Genomic DNA, 20,827 nt, shown 5'->3' with positions numbered 1-20,827 from the left:
GGAGGAAGACAGTGACACGTCACGGAGGGCGGAGCAGGAAGACACAGGCAGCTGCTTGTAGCTGCCGCCTCAGCCCCGGGCTGCCTCCCCTGCTTACAAGGACAAAGAGAGAGAGACAGAGAGAGAGGGAGAGAGGGAGAGAGAGGAGCCTCTATCTGTGTCAGCTAACGTCTGTCAGGTTTTCCAACATTGTTGTCCTCTGGGTGTACGTGCATGTGCCCTGCCCTGTTTCTTGGGGAATGTGCATCTTTGGTAAGTTCTCAAGTGACGCTGATGGACGCTGACTTCTGGGACCTGCTCTCTGAACGACTCTTGCTGAAGACACCTGCGTTGGCCTGCCCCGGCTCCTGGGGCGATGGATAGTAGCCCAGATCAGAAACACACACATGTACACACACACACACACATGAAGGGGCCTGTGTGCAAGGCTGAGGGCCTGCTGCCGGGGCTGAAGCATCCTCGTGGGTATAATCTGAAAAGCTACTCATGCCCCCCACCCCCGCCCCCAAAATCAACCACCACGTGGGAGCCACACAGAGCTCAGCCAGCTGAAAGAGATCCAAGTCTGTCTGAATTAACAAGCAGCCCTCTGAGACGGTCACCGCTGGGCTTCTGCGTGCCCTGGCTTTGACTCAGGCAGATGTGGAAAAGAGGTGTGTCTGTCTGTCTACACCTACACACTGTGTGGACGAGCACCCAACATGCCTGTTACACCCACACTTAGAAATGACCTCGCCCGTCACGCTCCTTATTGGTCGGCCCTGACCACAGAGGGGGACAAAGCGCCCAGAGGCCCCAACGTGTCTGCGTTCTCGAAGCTCTGTACACAGAATGAGCTTTACGGACTTCGCACACAGATACACAGAATGACCTCAGGACGCTCTCAAAGACGCAGACTCTAGCCCAGCATTTCTGCCCAGCTCCCAGGACACTCGGGGTCAGCAGAGCACTGCCTTGCGTCGCGAGGCTCCGCGAGATTAGAGACGCCCCCGCATGCCTTGCACGCAGGGACAGGTGGGACAGACGGCATTCAGGCCACAGAGACGCAGCACGGCACACGGACAAGAAGCCGAAACGGAGCCCCCGCATTCCGGCCGTCAGAGGAGGACCCGGGCGCCGTCCTCGGCATTTTACCCGAATCATCTTCTGCAAGTCACAGTGAGCAGCTTACCTTGAGCGGCGATGAATTTATTCTTCTCTTTATAACCCTAGAACAATAAAATCGGGTCGGTAGGTTTTCGTAATTGCCTCTGCTGAAGGATTTCATTGTTGTTTGGAAGGTAACATAGTAATCACGAAAATCTTGGAAAACACAGAAATAGGAAGAAAACTCACTAGCAACTTCAGAAATTGTGCTACTTTTGATCGTCCCTCTGTCGAGTTTCCATTAATACTTGCCCAGACACACACACACACACACACGCACACACACACACACGCACACACACACACATGCACACACACTTAAATATTCTTAACTGGTCAATAGATACAAATTCTCCTCCACTGTGTTTTCATGATAATTTTATAATTACTAGTAAATGATTTTTTAACTTTTAGTTAAAGGGGGTTCTTAATCCAGTGGATATCGTTTGACCATAAACCTGCCTTACTGGTCCCTCCTAACCTGTTTTATCAGTAACATAAAGAACTCTGTAACAAATGTCCCATGTGCTTCTAGGCTTCTTAAAAATGAATCCCCAGAGATGCTAATTCAAAAGGCCTGGTAGCAACCACGCCACCCGTGCTATGGCCAAATGGCCCACGAAAGTTGTGATAATTTAATTCCTGGCCCCCAGAGATAAGTCATGATTCACACTGAGCCCCCAAATGGTCCAGATGTGTGCGTCATGCTGGGCAGGGGGACAGGAAAATGGCAGACTTACATCTATGTAGGAAGCATTAATGTAATCTGAACACGGGGTTCCATCCACCTGGCTCAAAATCACCCTGGAATGATCATCTGTTTAAAAAAGAAACAACAAAACATGACACGAGGAAAAGGAACAACAAAACATAGCACGTACATATCTTCCATCTATGGCATTAAACGCTGCAAAGGACGCGACCGGGTTTCCCACGGTGATCACAGGGACCGAGGGGGTGTCAGGAGACCCCGCGTGGCATGACAGTGGGAACGCATCTGTTTCACTGAATCCTGGGCCTCAGCATGGAGGACAGTGCCAGACCCTAGCCAGCTGCTCAGTAAAACCCGCAGGATGACAGCGGAGGTAAAGATTCAAGTGGGAGCCCCTGGATCTTCCCTAGACCCGGAGCAGCAGCACGTGCTGGGACCCTACAGTGAGATCCCAATAGGCTTCTCTGAAACCCCAGCTGGGCACCGGTTGGTGTACTCAGGATAACCCTGGATGGAAGGACAGGGCCCCCTCTCCCAGGCTTTCCAGGGAAAGGACAAGCAGACGCCACACTCCAACCATCAGCCTTCAGATCTCTAGGGATGGAAAGTGGGCAGAACGCACACACACCTGGGCTGAGCACAGGGGGCCACCTGCCGGGAAGATTCTGGCTTGCTGGACAAGCAGTGCCCAGAGTAGGAGGGCCGACCACGGAGAGGTCTGTGTGGGGTGTGTTTTCTCTGTGTGTGAGGGTGTGATATGTGGGTGTGTGGTGTAAGTGTGTTTTCTCTGTTTCTTTCTGAGTGTGTGTTTGTGGGGGGGCGGGTGTGCACACACCCCTCAGGGAGGTTTCAGCCAGGGTCCCCTTGTGATTTCGGTGGACCCTTGTCACTTCTACCTTCATAGGCCATGCCCTCCATTAAAAAAAAAAAAGATGAAACATTTTATTTTATGACTGCGTTATGAGTTAATATGAAGCTTAATGTAACCCAGACTGGATTACATACATACTATTTTCTGATTTTAAAGGAAATTAGATAGTTTCATGGGACCTTAAAAGTGGTTGCAGGCCCGGGCCTGGGTCTCCTTGCTGGCATATTCCTATTCCTCTGAGAGGAACGAGAGTGGGGTTGCCCAGACTCAGCCCAGGGCCCGGGTCAAGGGTCACAGGTGCTTCTGGGGTTAGTCACGCTGTGCCGGGCACAGAGATTGGTAGAGGATGTGGGCTTCACAGGCATTTACTGCATGGATTCTGGAGAAATTCTGTATCCTCATCCTGCTTTATCTTCCCTAGTCCCCACAGGACTGACACTAACTGAGAAGGCTGTGTTTGTGGTGTGGCTCTGGGGCAAGAACCCCAAATCCTAGCTGTGGTTTCCCGCGAGCCTGGAAGGCAGGCCGGCTTCAGACAACCACTGTCTGGACATCGCACTGCTGGGCCAGATCCATCCTGTCCTAGCATGACGGGCCAATGAGGCGCCCAGGGAAAGTCATGACCTATATGGGGTATCAAACTCCAAAGGCCCAGCTCAGGCAGACATTTCTGAGACCCTCCCACTCCCAGGGGCCGACAGCCCTGACGCAGAAATAGCTCTTCCTGAACATGCGTAAAGCTGGCTGAAAATCATCTGGTACAGTTTACGCTTTGAGAGCAACTATAGAAAGCAGAGGGCAAAAAATAGCCTCCTGGTTCGATTTAGAATCTCACAGTTTCTAAGAGCTTCCTGTCTTTTTATTCTGAAAGTCACACTTCACTTTCAAAACATTATTTCTTGAAATGATCATCTGTTGCTGTTTTGCCGGAGAAGAGGATGCTGTCTCCTGACGAGCCACCGAGGCTTTCCACAGCCCGGCCTCGCGGACCCGAGACACCCTGAACCACCTCCAGCGAACCAGCCCATTCCTGTCCTGGGCCCCCAGCTGGCCCTGGGGGTATCTCTGGCCAAATCCTCAGTTTAAGGAGACGCCCCCTCCCTCAGCCTGTGCCTTGCTGATGCCGGATCCCCCCACTGGTGATCTTCAGGGCACATGCCAAGTGTCTCCCTGAAAGCATCCCAGAGACCCAGTGTCCCATCCACGCGAAACACCTTACATCCGGGCAGAACGTCCTGGCCCCTGATGACTGCCAGCACCCCGCCTCCTTGGCACGGGGCGCCTGGGCAGGAGAGGGCGGGGGCTGGACCTCTCCCAGCGTGGAGGACCCAGGATCTGCCCCGTCCCATGTTTATACTAGCAGGGAAGGCCCACTTCCCTCCACAGCATGAGCTGGACAACACGGCTTGGAGCCAACGTGCAGGAGGTGGGCTCTGCTGCTGGGGGAGGCAGTCCCCCACCCTGGGCCATCACCTCTGCGCAGTGGGGCGGGTGCAGCTAATTCCCACACCTGGCCATTACTCCCACCCCCACTGAGGTCTCACCAAAAATACTGTTAATTTTCAGTGTAAATGTCACCTTTTAAAAACTAGAGGTGTGGGACACCTCAGTGGCTCAGTCAGTTAAGCATCTGCCTTCGGCTCAGGTCATGATCCCAGGGTCCTGGGGTTGAGTCCCCCATAGGGCTCCATGCTCAGCAGGGAGCCTGCTTCTCCCTCTGCCTGCTGCTCCCCCTGCTTGTGCTCTCTCTCAATCTCCCCCTTTCTCTGACAAATAAGTAAATAAAAAAGCAAAAGATAATATAAAGTAAAAACTATGGGGGTTTAGTAAGCAAGAGACAACTGGGGGACAGGAACCCGGGGAAGCGCTTGGTTCGGACAAAGTCCGCAACCTACACATTCAGCAGCTCAACGAATAAAGTAAACGAATTAAGGAAGCTAATTAGTTAAGCCAATAATAGATAATAATATTACTTTCCAAATATCCCAGTTTTTATTGGACACAAAATATCCCACAGAACCCAAGCCTCCCCCCACAACTCTCCCCTCACTGGAGCTGGTCAAGCCTAGTGGCTGGCCTCCTTCCTTTCCGACACCCCACGCCCGATCCTCCCAAACCGTCCCCCTGCATGTCCAGAGTCCAGTGTGGGCCCAAGTCCCCTCCCCCGCCCAGCAGCAGGGCCACACAGCTTCCTGACCCATCTCTTGCTGCTCCCTTGGCGGCTTATACAAATGCAATTTAGCCCAAAGGCTATTTGGTTATTTTTCATTTTATCTGGATCACAGCCTCACAGGGGCCTTCGCAAACAACACATGTAAATCCTCTGTGAGGTTCAGAAGAATTATTTCTATCGAGCACTGAGAGCTCAGAGGCCACACAAACTGGGCAGACCATGGCTTCTCTGGCCAGAAAAGACACGGACTTCACTCTGATCCTGAGCATGCAACCAAGAGTCCACGGCCTGAAGCCCACTGCACAGGCTGGCTTCCTCGCTCCCACGGAGGCTCTGTCGGAGAAGGGAGGCTCTCTGGGCATGCCTGGGGGGCCTGGGGTTCAGGATTTCAACGCTTCCTGGCTACCGTTTTGTCAGCCCAATGGGCAAAGCGCACAGTGGGGGTCCAGCTGCACGGAGAGTATGGAAACCCTCCTCGACCAGCTTGTATAAGGGCAACTGGGAACTTTCAGGTGTGTCCTGGCACCAAGGGAGGCTGTGAGAGCTGCCCCCAGGGCGTGGCCCAGCCAGCCACTTCCCTGGACAGACTGGTCAGCCGCCCTGGCCCCAAAAGCCTCCCCTGGCTTCCTGCAGTGGTTGGGGTTTCTCAGCCTTCCTACAACGTTGCCAACCCCCCAGGCATTTCTTTCTTTTTTTTTTTTTTAAGATTTTATTTATTTATTTGACAGACAGAGATCACAAGCAGGCAGAGGGGCAGGCAGAGAGAGAGGGGAGGAAGCAGGCTCCCTGCGGAGCAGAGAGCCCGATGCGGGGCTCGATCCCAGGACCCTGGGATCATGACCTGAGCTGAAGGCAGAGGCTTTAACCCACTGAGCCACCCAGGCGCCCCCCCCCCCCAGGCATTTCTTATTGTTTTGTTTCTGTCCCTCGTCCAGGGGACCTGCTGCTGGTACCAGGAGCACAGAGTCTGAGACAAGGAGAGGGCCAGGGCCACCAGCACAAGACGGGCTCAGGACTGGATCCCGTCGGAGGTCCTGCCAGGCCATGCAGGTGGCACTCCCTTTGGCCACTGGGCAGCGCGGGTCTCAACACCAAGCACAGGCTTGGTGGCCAGACCCACCACGACAGAGGTGGCTCAGGCCACCCATGGGAGATGGGCATCTATACTCCCAGTGCAAACACCGGTTTGTAGCAGTGCAGGTGCGGGCCCCCATCTCCGAGCACTCGACCACCATGCTGCCCTGACAGGCACAGTCCCAGGAGCCACGAGGGAAGGTCGAACATACTCCCGATGGGACCCATCGTGCAAGAAAGGTAAAATCTTACTGGGAAGGATGTTGGGGTATCTGTTTTTTTCTCTGTTTTCTTCCTTATTGGCCTGTTCGAAAGTTCCTTGTATGTGTCCAGACGGCAACGACTAGAAAAGAAAACACAGTTAGCATGAAAAGGGATGCATCCAGACACCGCGTGCGCGTCAGCCACTCTAAGGAACGTGGGCAGGAGGAAGACTCCATCTGGACAGCCCCCTGCCCCCGCCCCCAGTCTGCGGCCCTCTCTGCCTGTGGGCTGTGCTGGGCGCTGGGCAGAGCCGTGATGAAAGGCACTCTGGCTAGCAGGCCAAGGGAGCTGTGGGCATAGTGATGACCCCACGGTTGGACCCAAAGACACATGAAGTCAGGGACTTGCCCGGGCATTGTCAGTCCCTGGAGTGGTGTGTCCGGGCCCAAAGCAGGCCCACTACAAATACGGCCAATCACAGGACAGCCTGGGGTAGAGAGCAAGGGTGTCTGTGCAGAGGGGCTGGGAAGGTACACTCTGCCTCTGGGGCTGGGCTGAGGGACAAGCACAGTGATGCACCAGGAACTCAGCCTTGGGGCCCCTGCTTGCAACGCCGTGTGCTCAGGGTCCAGCAGTGAGTGCTCAGAGGGGGCCCCGTGGCGACTGCCGACCCCAGCCCCACCCGGGACCAGCACGAAGATCCCCAGGGGTCCTGTGTGCACCCTTGGCTTCCTAATCCCCCGGCCTCAGGTGAGGACATGAAGGGGCCACCCGGACCCTGTAACCGATGTGCTGCTCAGTGGACGCGAACCCGGGCTCCCTGACTTCCATTCCTCCACCACTTGGGGCCCCTCCCATCCGGCCAGCTCGGGCCATGCTCCTGCATGTGGGGGCTGCTGGGTCATCCTCTGCACTCAGATGAGCCGCAGAGCACAGAGGGAAAGAGCCTTTTGAACCCCCACACCATGCCTTTCAACATCAACCTAAACACTGACCGGACCGGGAACCCCAGGAATTCAAGCACTAAGTGAGTCTTTGCAGCATCTTCGGTGTGCTAGGCCCCGCAGGAAGAGCTGCATCAGGGGCCCCGGCCGTCACAAGCGATCCTGAGATGACCTCTATTTTACAGATGAGGAAACCGCCCCCCACGGCTGCTGCAGATGTGGCCGGAATGCCCTGGCTTGCAAGGGGCAGACATGGGGTCAGGGCCTGCCGTCTGGCCTGGCGCGGCCACGAGGCCACGAGGCAGGTGCTTCCTTCTTCAAGTATAAAGTCCCAGGGGCGTGGGGGCAGGGCTCAGAGTGCAGCCCAGACTCTAGGCCTGCTCAGCCCATGAGTCAGGAGGGAAGAACTTGCCACGCACAAGTGCCTAGCGCGTCCCTCTCCCGGATTACAGGGCTTTTCCACCCCTGACGCAGCCCCTGCCAGCCAGTGTCGTCTTTTCCCCATTTTGGGGTCACCACACTGGCTGGCCATGGTCAGAGAACCTGCCAGGGCCGGTGTGGAGGCCAGCCTGGGTGGGGGCAGGTGGTGGGGGGTGCTTGGGACCAGCACCTTCTCTGCTGGAGTTTCTGATTCTTATCAAAGCTGTCTTGACACTGACTTCCTGGACCCGCCCTGGACAGGCAATTGGTGATAACATTCTACGACTCCTCATTGTCTACACCTGAAACCTGTTTTTGACCTCAGCCCTGAAAATAAAAACAAGGTGTATTACTAAGATGTCACGTGTTCGTCAAAACCCGCCCGATGGATGACGCAGGAACCCCAGCTCTGGACTTGAGAGCATGACAACCCGTCAGCAGGAGTCACCGTTTGGAACGCGCGGAGTGCACGGAGGCAAGAACAGCCGGGGAACCCGTGTGCAGGGAGGGGCGGGCACGTGGGAACCCTTACCCTCTGCACGAGTTTTCTGTAAGCCTAAAACTGCTCTACAAATCAAAGTCTATACAAATAATAAATTAAAAAGACAAAGAAAAAGAGGGCCCGGGATGCCTCCCTCTTCCTTGGAAGGTAAATGGCTACAGCGTGGTGGGTAGAGAGGCCGGAGGGGTCTTGGTGGCGAGCGTGGACCCAGCCCTGCCACCCCTCCCCACCACAGGGACCTGAGACCCGGAATACGGAGCTGGGGTGGAACACTGGCTTCGTGGGCGGTGCAGAGGGGCACCTGGCGTGAGAGGCCCAGCGCTCTGCGTCGGGAACACGTCTCCGTAGCCCAGCACACAGAGTAACAGCCGCGAGGGGCTGGCCCATCCCTTTCTCCTGCTGTCCGTGTGCCCATGGACCCTCGACTCCGAGCTGCTCATATGGCACAGGGGAAGCGGGACAGCACCCGGGGGAGGGCTCCGCCGTAACTGGGTCACCCCTGTGGTGCCGGGCGTGAGCCCCGCGCGTGGTAATTGGTCACCAAATACCATGACTGATCGTCCAGTTACATACAGTGGCCGAAGGAGGTTTGTTTGTTTGCTCCCTCGAGGTGAGATTTCATGTCCATGAACACACGGGAGGAGCCCCAGGTCCCGCCCCTTCCCCTTCCTCCATGCTTGGCATTTGGGCAGGTGGGGAGAAGGGCAGAGAGGTGCGCAGTGGGAGCTGTTCCAGCAAGCTCTGGGGGACATGCCTGGCTTGCATGCCCTGTCGGGCCCTCTCCTAGCGGCCCCGCCCCTGTGCCTTTCCACAACGCTAATGACAGGCTGCATCCGGCCTTGGCTTGGGCTAGCCTGATGGTCTGAGACTGAGAAGATTCTGTCCGGGGAAGTGGGCTGTTCTGGGTCTGAATGGCGCTCCCTTGATGGGGTTTAATTGGGAGCCTGGAACAGATTTCCGGGGGAGAGTTCTTGCGCGTGGAGGGGTAGAGACTGAGGTTGGGGGTTCCCAGGAGGGGTCTCAGAAGCATGGCAGCCGCAGCCCCCTCTTGTGCAGACACGCAGCTAAGCAAGGCCCACAACTGCTTCTCTCACGTGTCAGGATACTCCAGGGGATGTCCTGTGGCAGCAGCATCCTTATTTTATAGGTGAGTAAACTGAGGCAGGCAGAGGTTAAGTAATGGCCCAAAGCCCTCTGGGCTGGTAAGAGACGAGCTGGGCCAGGAATCCGGGCAGGCCAGAGCCCGCGTCCCCTCGTCCCCTCCCCGACGGCTCCACCGAGCTGACCCCTGTGCCAAACGCTTTCAGGCCACTGAAGCCCTGGGTCGGCGAATAAGCACATCCCAACTCGTCTGCTTGGACGACTCTGAGACTCGTCTGTCCCTTGCACAGTGTCTGGGACTGGAACTCAGGACAGCGGGCGCCAAGGAGTGAGATGAGATGCCGTCGTCCAGCTCAAGCGTGGAGCCAGGCCTGGGCTGGTCCTGGCAGGCTTTGGGGCCCTGACAAGGGGCAAGCCACATAAACGTGGCTGAGGGCCCGGCCGGCTCCCACTCGTGAGAGGAGCAAACGGGTCCAGAGAGTACCGGCAGCTCGCCCCGGGTCCCCCAGCGCCAGGCCCAGGCCCTCCTCCCCTCTGCTTATCTGCCCGCCCCGCCCTGCACAGAGGCCTCCAGGGGGCCACAGGGAAGCCACTCAGCGGGAGGGGTGGGGCAGGGCGAGAAGGATAAAGCACCCAATTTAAAGTGGTGCCCCCAAAACTGCCCCAAAAATCAAGCAAAATAATATTCCAATGCCTTTGAATATTTAATTTCTTTCTAAAGACAAAATCAAAGCCAAAAAGAAAAAAATTGTTGAGGACCCATTCATGAAACCTTTCTATACAGTCAGGATGGGTAACTGCAGAGACAGGCCGCGTCGGAGAAACCCGACGGCATGGCCTCGTCTTTATTCGCAATTGCACTATTTCGCTCAGCTTGGATCGTTCACTCTGATTTTGATATATTTGCTTGTTGCCTTAAATATTATTTCTCCTGAAGAATGGAGGTTTCTTTGTACCTGGGGTAACAGCCTCACCTGCCTGACCCTATTTCTGGCCCTGCTCCATCGGAGTGGCCCTCACTCCTCCCTGAGACAGCAGCAAAGCCCGCTGCTTCTGACCACGGCTTCCTGCTGGCCCGGCCACCCGCCCCCCCCACCACATGCAGAAACCCCAGCGCGAGGGCAACTGGGACCAGGCAGGAGGGGCAAAGTCTGCTGCAAACCTGGGGAGGTTGGACGTGGGGAGTTCACTTCGCTCATGTGGCTGACAGATTGCAAAACAATATGGCTTAGAGCTGTCTTTCAATATGACCTAATTTCTCAAAAAAAAGTGTGTGGGGGGATACATTTAGAAACAATTAAAAGGAAGCAGGATAAAGGCGGACAAGGCATGGGTTAGAAAACAAGCCAAGTGCAGGTGAAATGCTCTGTCACCTCCCATGCCCTCACCGGACGTTTCCTTATGAAACGTCCCCTGGGCTGAAGCAGTCTCATCTTTGGGTAAAGCGACTGCACAATGCTTTGCTCTTTACAAAGCCTGCTGTCGGAGCCTCACAGGGAGCCGTGAGGTCCCTAAGACAGGCCCCTCTGCTGCCAAGGCGCACCCCCGTGGTGGAGGCCAGCGGAGCAGGTGCAGCGGACCCATGGCCCACAGCCGGTCCGCTTGGCCCCTCCTCCTGCAACCTCCACGCTCGGCACATGGCTGTGCACGAAACCAGGAAAATGCAAAAAACGAAACTCAAAACACAGTCAGGGATTAACTCTGAGCAGCTAAACCCAAGGAGACTTCCCAGTGTCTGTTTTACCCACCCCCCAGCCCCCGTCTCTCCAACACATTCAGGAGTCCCAGGACATTGACTGTAACACAAGCAACACAAAGGAGCATGGTGAACGCACGTCCGTAGTCTTGTTGAGTCAGGAGACTCGGTTTGCTACCATGGGGACTGCCCCGGCGGGCATCACTGAGGTCACAGAGAAGGTCACAGTAGCCGAATGAAGGCAAGGATTTGGAGCAGACCTCAAACTGAAGGGCTCTCACAGGCAGAGTTCATGCACCACCCCCCCAGGGAGCCCCACAACTGCTTAATTCATGCTCTGAGCGGGGGTCAGAAGGGGCATATTTCCTTTGCCAGCGAGATGCGTAAGCTCTTCGAAGCCCGTGAAAGGTGGGGTGGGGCTCCCCGCTTTCAACACGGAACTGTCCCACCGCCGCCTGCTCAGGCCCTGGTTCTCCATGTTCACAAGATTCCCAAGTCTCCGTCATGCTGGATTTTAGGATACGGCAGCCAGAGTGTTAGCGCTGAAAGGAGCCTTTGGGAACATCTCCCTCAAGAGTCCCATCTTAGGAAGGAGCAACAAGGGTGGGAAGGCGTCCTGCAGCAGAAATCAGGTCTCCAGAAACCCGCTTCGGGAACAGGGTCATGACTGACGCAAGAGTTCCCGTCTTCAGGCAACGGATCCTGAAATATGGTACCACCTGCCTGCAGGCAACGGATCCTGAAATATGGTACCACCTGCCCGCGTATTCGACCCCAGGACAAGAAGACAGAGGACCCCCCCACCCCACTCACATTGAACTCCTCCCGAAAGCGTTTGCAGTCATCTGCGGAGCGGACTCGGATCTCCTCCTCCAGGTGCGCCACGGGGATGGGAAAGTACTTCTTGGGCCCGGAGGGGGACCTGCTGAGAAGCATCACTCTTTGTTGCTCTGTGGGACCAAAAGAAACATGGGGGCCACTGAGCCACATTTCGGGACAGCTGGCTCCGTAACCAGATGGACTGACAGCATTCCTGGAAGAAAGACAAAGCTGTGTGTGTGAGGGGTGGGCAGCTTACTGCTCTTAGATCAGGTACCCCGGGCTGCCGGGGAGGGGGTCTGAGCACCTGAGTGAGTGTGGAGATCTGTCGCCTGTGATACACCCACGCCATTTACAAATAGAGGTGTTCCTCGGGGTGGGGGGTGGGGGGTGGGGACCAGCTCCCACCCACCACAGATGCCTTATTTCAGACCCCTCGCCTCAGCTCCTTCTGCAAAGGATTTGGGCAGTTTGCCCGTCAGCTCAATTTTTCAGGATTGAAATAAGGAGGAAGACTATGTTAATAAACTAGCAAGAATCCTTTTGGTTTGAGTTGGGAAGAGACCGGGAATCGGTTAGGATGTGAGTCTCCCTCAGCCTTATCTTCTTCGTGACACACACGGCCCTGGATGCGGACAGCCCGTGAGCTGCAGGAGAAACAAGGCAAACACTGCGCTTGCTCGGCAGCGAGCGCGCAGGGAGGCCCCGGGAAGGGCTGGCTGCAGGGCAGTTCCTGGCCAAATTCCTTCCATCAACTCCGAGCGAGACAAACGGAGAAATCCCTGGCATGTGCGTCCCTCCCCGGAAAATGCGCCGATATTCTCGACAGGGTTAACGTGGAACCTTTGCCGTCATGCGGCAGAGGGCCTGTCCCCACCTGCAGCGCCGTTCCGCGGCCCAGCCAAGAGCTCCTCCCCGGGCTCGTTCCTCGGAGAGAAGATGTGTCAGAAGGAGTCTGGCGGGGGCCTCCGGGGCTCACCAGCCACACCTTCCTCCCTCCCATTCAGGCTGCTCAATGGTGCTGGGCAGGGAATCTGGGCAGGAAGGGGGCCTCGGAGGCCACGTTAGCACCTAACAAGGTACGCCCGGCCCCAAGCCTGAGAAACTGCCCTGGAGCCCCCCCGAGTCCGTCCCTGCTGCCTGTCCTGCCAGCGCGTCTCAAGTCTGATAGCGTGTTTGTTCCCTCCTGGCGTGGAACGAGCCGGCAGCAGGCGACCAGAGGAAGCAACAGCCACTGGTGTGAACCAATACTTTTGAAAGCTTTTGCCTCACACAACTTTCCCGGCCATCTGGCTGGGGGGGTGGGGGGAGGGCAAAGAAACAATGTGCCTTGTCAGTTGCATTGACGCTTTCTGAACTGGACTCAGAGCGGAGGGAGAAAGGTCTGGAAGGCCCTCCACCGACAGCAACCATGCCCGCTGCACATACACACATATCGGCTCCCTTTTTGCATCGGGATCCGAACCAGTGCAAATTTCAGGGAAACCCGTCAGAGTGCTTTAGAGTAAGAACCAGGCCATCTCGTTCTAGAAGGGCTGTGAGGGCTTACTGAAAAACGTTACATGTCAAAACCCCGTAAAAAACGACAGGATGTGAACGTTTCCAACAAAGCCACAAACTGAAAGCAAGTGTCTGTTTCCCACCAGAGAGAAATGGAGGAAAGTCTTGAAATGGTAAAATTCTACCATCGTAAAGGCTAGCGTCAAACCAGGGAGAGCGAGATGGGAGTCTCGAAGCTGAGGGAGTTTAACATGTAAAAGAAAAGGCAGACCACGGCCCCCGGTGAGGTCAGAAAGAGCGCAACGCCCACTGCACCCCCCGCCCCCGGCCCCTGGTACCTTGTTCCTCCAGAATCCCGTTGGGCATCTTCTTGTCATTGGCGCTGACCACGGCTTTCCTCTGCTTCCTGAACCTTGGAGACACAGAGCAGTTAGCTCCGGGCCCGGGGGCATTTCCCAGACCACAGGGACCTTGCGTGGCGATACCCACCAGGTGAGCCGGGAGAAGCTCTTCCTGCTGCTCATGGCTGGGCCGAGCCACCCTGGCCTCCGGTCCCCAGCCCCGCGGGTCCCCAGCCCCTCCCGTCACCAGCCCCGCCACCCTCTGTCTGGGCCCACACCCGCCCTGCAGCCTCAAGCAGCTCATTTCCTCTTCAGAGCTGGTCGGGGCAAGTCCGCCCGCGCCCCGGGGACACTCCTACCTGAAGAAGTAGGCGGCGAGGAGCAGGAGGAGGACGAGCAGCATCAGAGGTAGCAGAAGCCAGGCCAGCAGCGGCTGCGGCGCGCCTGGGGCGGGAGGGCCTGCGGGCAGAGCCGGGCCCCATCGCAATGGGAGACCCCAGGCAAGGACTCAGATAACAGGGAAAGTGGGGTTTGGGCAACACTAGGCTGCACCTTACAGTTTGCAAATTTGTTGCCCTCCGTCCCATTCAAACTTCTTCCCTGAGAACAGAACCTTCTTCAGCTCTTCTTGGACCCCAGCACCACACTTGAGAGTCTGCAAAGCCCGCCATGGGCCCCATCCGCCGTGCTCCCCATCGAAGAGATGAGTGGTTTTGATCCACGCAAGGGAGCTTGACCTGAGGGCCTGGTGGCTTCTTCCCAGACTCCCAGACTCCCAGAGGGGCAGTGAAGCCACAGTGGGGAGCCCCGGACCCTCAAGTAACCTGTGACCCCGCGTTCCTGAGGCACCTGCCTCTCCCCATCGTGGGAAAGTAGAGGAGGTTTTGGGATGAGCTGCCCGCTGTTCTGTTCTGAGGACAGCGTGCGGAGCTCCCAGGACCTCAGGCAGGAGCTCAGGGCACGGGGTGTAGCCTGTAGCCTGGCCCTTGGGTCAGGCTGTGGCCAGGCCACAATCAGGTCTTCTAGAGCTTCGAGCTCCCAGTCCTACTGGTCCTGGCTGAATTTTCTCATTCAGAAGGTCGCATGTCCTTGGATCAAGAGCAGCTGCCGTGTGGCTCCCTGGGACCGGCCCAGTGAAACCCAATTCCGAGGGGCTCTGGTGGCCTTGCTCCCACCCCTCCCCCTGAAGTTCTGCCTGAGCCCCTGCCACCCCAGACTGCCGTGCTGCCCTCTCTTCATCAAAATGGACCTGCTCCCAAGGAGCATATCAAATGCCTCCTCCTCCAGGAAGCCTACTTGATTTCCCTCCTGTGGATCCTAGAGACTCTCTATAAGCACAGACCCCACTCTGCTGGAGTGAACTGGCCGTGTGGGGTGACTGCCTTCCCTCAGATTCAGTGGATGCCCCTCAAAGGCAACAGCTCAGCTTCCTTGGCTCTGAGTTCCCAGAAGCACCAAGCACAGCCTTGAGCCCAGTGGGAGCATCGCAGGCCTGCAGCCTCCTTCCCCCACATCCCAGTGCTGGTGTGTTCTAAAGGGCCTACTGTGCATCTCATGCCCCACGTGTTAAGCAACCTCCCCCCAGGCAGGGCCTCATGCTGACTCCCGTCCCTGTAAGCGGCTAACGCAGGTATTTCTAATAAATGACAGCACGGCAATGACTCGAGTGACCAGCTGATGCAGAGGTGCCCTGGGGGCAGCGGGTCTGTGAGGACAAGGACTCTGGGGGCAGCGGGCTGTGAGGACAAGGAGGCCAACCGAAGACACCCTCCCTCCAGGCTGAGCCAACGCCTCTCCCCTCTGACTAGCAACCTCATGAGCCAAGCGAGAGGGCAAAGCCAGCGTGACCCAGGCTGAGCCGCTAAGAGCCCCGGGTCCTCTCCTCTTCCCCGCCCCCTCCACGGCAGAGCTGCCCGGGGAGCAGATCCGGCCTGAGGCTCCCACACTTCCGCATCCAGTGAGTCCCCTCCCTGCTCTGCCGGGGCGCTGGCGCCTACTCAAGTACAGTCTGATGGGGGAGATGCCTGACACCAAGGGGCAGAGCTGGGCCCAGCCCCACACCGCAGACAGGGCTCTATCCCTGCCCTGCCAAATGCAACCTCAGAGTGTGGGCGGGTGCCTTCTCCTCCCCCAACTTCTGCATTTGCCCAGAGGTCAGGCTGCCCCAGCTCAGCTCCAATCTTGGCAGTGACTGCCTGGCTAGCTCGCCCGTCTGAGGACTAGGGGGACCTGGCCTGACTTGGGGGTCTGGAGGGCACCTGGACCACAGACAGACCATCCCTAGGGTCAGGAGCCTCCAGGGTCTGGCCTCCAGGCTCAGGCTGCCTCCAGTAAAGGCCAAGGTTACAGAGGTGGATGTCTCCACAGCACACCCTTGAGGACCCAGGGAGAACGACCCACAGATCCGGCGTTGTGCTGTGTGCAAGGCAGAATCTGCAGATCACAAGGACCAATGTCAGCAGCTGCCTCTTTCTGGAAGGCAGAGATCGGCAGGAACACTCAAGAGCTGGCGGGCCAGACGGGGGGGCCTGACGGCGGGCCTGACGGGGGGCCTGACGGGGGGCCTGACGGGGGGCCTGGAGAACTGAGAGTGCCCCCCCCCACTATCCAGTTCCTCCAGCTTGCCAAAAGAAGAAATTCATATTTTCATGTAAAAAATGATCTGATTTTTAAATATAGATAAGTAATGCAACTTAAATGCAATTTTTGAAAAATACTACGGTCTAGAAAAAAAGCCTCTACAGGCCGTGTCCCCTCTGCCAAGTGAAATGTGCAAAACAACAACAACAACAAAAAAACAGATGACATTGGCTATCGGCCAGCTCTGTGACTCGCCTTCCTCGTTGGGCCGTCTGCCCTGGGAAGCTTCTGTGCCAGCAAACACACACCTGCTTGGACGTCCACTTTCTGAAAAACCTGAAATTTCAACGGACATTTAGGTTGTTTCCAACTCTTTGGCTCTTACAACTTTCCATCTCGTATCTTTATCTTGGTGTATCTTGAAAGTGCTTCTGTAGAAGGTTCCGGAAGGGGACCCTATACCTCTGTGTGCGCACACAGTGCATTGTAGTAGAAACGGCTCGAAAGACCCCTGCAGCATTTCCAGCTTCCGTGCTTGCCTCGACTGGGTGATGGAGTAATTTCTTCCAGCTATGAGCAATCCTCTTAATTTTTGTCAGTCTGATAAGTAAAATAATCTGCATTTCCCTACCTTCTATAGAGTTAAACATCATCTCATGATCAATAAAGCATCATCAATTCGATATTTGCATTTGGCTTGGTCACAACCTCCACCGTTTTCCTGTGTTATCTATTTCTTATGAATTTTTTAGGAACCCTTCCTGTAGCGAGGACAGCAACATTTCATTACACTGTAAATCTTTACCCTCAACTCCTGTGTAAAGGATTGTCTCCTGATGATTATTTAAAACATTCTGTTCAAGGAACAAATGAGATGATTTCTGGTTAATTGATACACCGGGGCTGTATGCTGGGATTAACCCAAATAATCCTTCTTTTGGGGAACAAAGTTGCAAAGGACACCTTCACACAGTCAGGCTCCCCCCACCCCCCCCGCCCTGGGATTCTAGGTCAGGGGAGCCTGTCCACGTGGTAACACCGAGACCTTGAAGTGGGGCCACTGCCGATTTCCCTCCTGGTTGTGTGACCAGCAGCCACCGCCCCGCCCAGAAGGCCCCCAGCAGAAGCAGCACAGAGCCGAGTGTCACATCCGTTCTGATGGGCATGAGATCTCACCACAGTCCCCCTCCCTGAAAGGAGCCCCCAACGCCCACAGCCATCTCATGAGCCAATCATTTCACTTTCAAGTGAACTGAGGAGGCGGAGGGGTGAGGCTGAGTCACCCCGCCTGACAGATGTCCTCTCTGGAGCGCCCACACAGCCCCACGTCGCTTCTCTGCTTTGGGCCAACGACGTTCTGCCTGGTAGATCTGTTGCTGTTGTTGTAAGCGCTGCTGCAGGTGGTGTCCGGCCTCGGGCCAGCAGCAGCCGGCTCCTCTCTGTGGGCTGCAGGGACACACTGTCCTCGGGGCGGGTCTGGATGGTCCAGGCTGGGGGACAGTGCCAGCACCCCCCGCCCCGGCTCCCGGAGACCAGCTGGCTGTGATGTGGGATGACAAATGCAGTTCCATGTGCTGGGAGCATCTGTCTTTCCTTCATGTGGCTCTAGATTTCTCTGGCTTTCCAAGCAAGGCCCATGCTATGCTTGCCACCCCCTGCTGGGGGCAGGCATCAGAGACTGAGCCCCACTGCTCCCTCCTCTTGGGGCCTAAGGGTGCATTTGTAGGACATGTGTGGGGTTAGAAAATCATGCAAAGCTCCTGAGCTGGATGGGTGTTGAACCCTTGACAACAGCCCAAAAGGAAGCACTTAGAGTCACCCCGCCCAGGCTTTCTCTTCCAGAGGGATGTTGATCATTTTTGTTTTCCCAAGGCCTTGCGATAAGCATTTTTTTGGTGTGTGTCAACTTAGCTGGACCACGAGCTGCCAGATACTTGGTCAAACATTGTCCTGGGTGTTTCTAGGGGGGTGCTGCTTTTCAGATGACAGTCAGCATTTAAATTGGTGTCTCAGGAAAAAAAAAAAAAAAAGATCGCAGCCCCTCCCCCCATTGTAGGTGGGCCTCATCCAATCAGTTGAAGGCCCACATAGAATAAAAGTGCCAGGCGTTCTGTGAGTAACAGGGAATTCTTTCTGCCTGATTGCCTTCCAACTGGGACATCACTCTCTCTGGTTCTGTAGCCACTTGCCAGCCTTCAGACTCAAATTAGGACACTGGCTCTGTGTATTTTGGACTTGACAACATCCACAATTGTGTGACCCAATTCCTTATAATAAATATAACTACAGATACAGACACAGGTGCAGATATAAATGAAAATATAAATATTTATCTGTGGATTCTGTGTCTCTGGAGAACACTAACCAATTCACCAAGTAATATCGTATCAGAGAAGTCCTTGAGTTTTATGTCTGGGAGTCTCAGGAATGGAGAGGGAAGGGGGCACGGAGAAGGCATATGGGGACTGGAAAGAGGCTCCGAGGCACCCTCGGGGGAATAGGTCTTACTGGTTACAGATTCCTACTACCCTGGCCACGGGCCGGAGCTGGCAGCCAGATGGGCCTCCGTCTACCAGGGAGGTGTGGCCCAGGGACCCCGTGTCCAGTCCGTGGGGACCCTGAAAACACCAGTTGGACCTCTGTGTTGGGCAAACATCCAAGGAGGAGAGATCAAGGGACACTGAAGAGCCAATGTCTGGGCCGTGAGAGATTGGCCGGGGGACAGACAGGCCTCCTCTGACAGGGTGTCCTGCCAAGCACAGCAGCGGCCCCGTGGACGAGCTCCTGAACCCCGGCCTGTTGTCTCCTTAATCTGCACTGCGGAGTAGCAGGCACTATTACCACCTCCGTCTCACAGACGGGGACACTGAGGCACAAAGAGGTTGAGGGTCTTACTCCGGATCACTTGGCCAATGAGCGGCCGGCAGAGCTAGAACTGAACTCGGGCCACGTGTCTCGAGAGCCTTCGCTCTCGCTGCCACTCCTCCTCCCGCCGCCGCCTCCTCTAACCCTTGCACGGCACGTATCTCATTTCCTTGATGTAAAATTGACATACTACACACTCACCCGTTTTAAGCCTACGATTCAGTGATTTTCAGCTAATTCACAGAATTTTTCTCAGCATTCCCGAACACTCCCATCCACCTCTCGGCCACCTGGGGTCACTTGGCGTTTGACCCCCAAGCCCAGCCCAGCACTCCTGTCCCTTCTCTGGGATCAGCTTCTCTATTCTGGGCATCTCCCTTCAATGCAGCCACACAACACGGGGTCTCGTGTCTGGCTTCGTCCACTGAGCGCGTTTCTGGGGTTCATCCATGTCTGTTCACTCTTTCCTACCCCTAACTTTCAAAATATGGAAAAGGCAGGAGAACAGAGCCATGAACCCCCGCGTGTCCGCCACCCACCTTTCTGATCAGGACGGGATGGCTCTGTCGGCCCAGCCCCCCCACCCCGCTCCTGCTCCCCATCTGCTCTTTCTCGAATCACTCCTGGACCTCGCAAGGACGTCAACATGCCTCTCTAAAATGTAAGGGCTCTTCTTCCAAAAGTATAATCTAACCACTATACCAGTACCTTGCCCAAGAATATTAATGTTAACTTCTCAACTGCAGCAACGGTCATGTCAGTGGGTCAGTATCCCCTGCGGACTCATCACTGTTCCTTCAGGCTTGTTTCAATCAGATCCCCAGGAGTGGGGGGCGGGAAACGTCACTTCTGCTCTCCCGCCTCCCACTGAAGCTGACACCAACCATCAGCACAGGGTCGTGTTCGCGGCCCCCGGACCGCAATTTGTTCTGCTCCAATTCCGCACAACTGGCCTGTCTGGCCAGCTGGTGTGGACAGGAGTGACGCGAGAGATGCTCTGCTCGCTGAGGAAGTCAGCCGCACCCTGCGTCTCCTCCCTCAGCCGTGTCATCCCAGTCCGAGAGCCTACCTGGAGGGGCAGGGGAGGGTCAGGGAGGGGCATGCGGCCGGGGTCTCACCTGAGGTCGTCGAGGTCCAGTTGCTGACCGCCGCGGTGGTCTCGTTGCCCTTGAGAGCCCTGGCGAGCGGCAAGCTAACACCGGCCAGCAGGAGCGGACAGAAGGGCTCCATGGCGAATCTGTAAGAAGCAGGGACAGCCTCAGAGGGGCCCCCCACCCGTCTTGGGTGGCCGGGCCCCCCGCTGAGAAGGGCCACTCATGGAGGACAAGGCTGACTGGGGACAGAATGCCGGTGGGCGTGCTCTGGAGCACTGGGTTGGGAGGCGGGTCTGGGGACACTCCTGGCGCGGTTTACTGGTGCACTAGGGAAGTGATCTCACCTTGGGATGAGAAGAGTTAGTAACTCTAAGAGTTGTTCCCACATTAGAAAAGCACTTGCTGTTCAGGTTAATTTCCTTTCTTTTTATTTTTTTAAAGATTTTATCTATCCGTTTGTTTATATCCAGACCGAGAGATAGAGAGGCAGCGGGAGCAGCAGAGGGAGAGGGAGAAGCAGGCTCCCCGCTGAGCAGGGAGCCCGATGCAGGACTCGATCCTAGGACCCTGGGATTATCATCTGAGCTGAAGGCAGACACTTAACAACTGAGCCACCCAGGTGCCCCAATTCCCTTTCCTGTGTGTTTGTCTGGTTTTGCAAGGAGAAGGGAGGTGAACCAGGATGCGGAGGTGTCCAGGGAGGGTAAAGTCTGAAAATACCAGATCAGTGATTCTGAAAGGCCGCTTCACAGAGCCTCAGCGAGGCCCTTTACCCACAGCTTCTG

General features: G+C 56.1%; 1 protein-coding gene across 12 annotated transcripts in view; it reads right to left on the bottom strand.

Moving 5' to 3' along the window:
* The window catches only part of PTPRE (protein tyrosine phosphatase receptor type E), a 153,386-nt gene that overhangs the window by 22,939 nt on the left and 109,620 nt on the right, over window positions 1–20,827 (bottom strand). For 9 of the 12 annotated variants that reach the window (XR_004278617.1, XM_032312985.1, XM_032312979.1 and 6 more), the window contains 7 exons: window positions 20,067–20,185; window positions 13,863–13,962; window positions 13,501–13,574; window positions 11,657–11,793; window positions 6,229–6,319; window positions 1,887–1,963; window positions 1,172–1,208 (listed from right to left, as the gene is read on the bottom strand). Coding sequence is in view for 11 of the 12 variants with exons in the window: in XM_032312985.1 (XP_032168876.1) it covers window positions 1,172–1,208; window positions 1,887–1,963; window positions 6,229–6,319; window positions 11,657–11,793; window positions 13,501–13,574; window positions 13,863–13,962; window positions 20,067–20,185 (635 nt within the window). In the remaining variant the exon portion in view is untranslated. Of the gene's footprint in view, window positions 1–1,171; window positions 1,209–1,886; window positions 1,964–6,228; window positions 6,320–11,656; window positions 11,794–12,095; window positions 12,487–13,500; window positions 13,575–13,651; window positions 13,838–13,862; window positions 13,963–20,066; window positions 20,186–20,827 lie in introns of those variants that run through there. The other 3 variants (XM_032312987.1, XM_032312988.1, XM_032312989.1) reach the window with 3 other exon arrangements.

Source organism: Mustela erminea, chromosome 14 (assembly GCF_009829155.1).
Source record: "Mustela erminea isolate mMusErm1 chromosome 14, mMusErm1.Pri, whole genome shotgun sequence".
In the NCBI taxonomy this organism is placed as follows: Eukaryota; Metazoa; Chordata; class Mammalia; order Carnivora; family Mustelidae; genus Mustela; species Mustela erminea.
The sequence above is the reverse complement of the archived record's forward strand: the minus strand, read 5'-3'. Positions and strand labels throughout refer to the sequence as shown.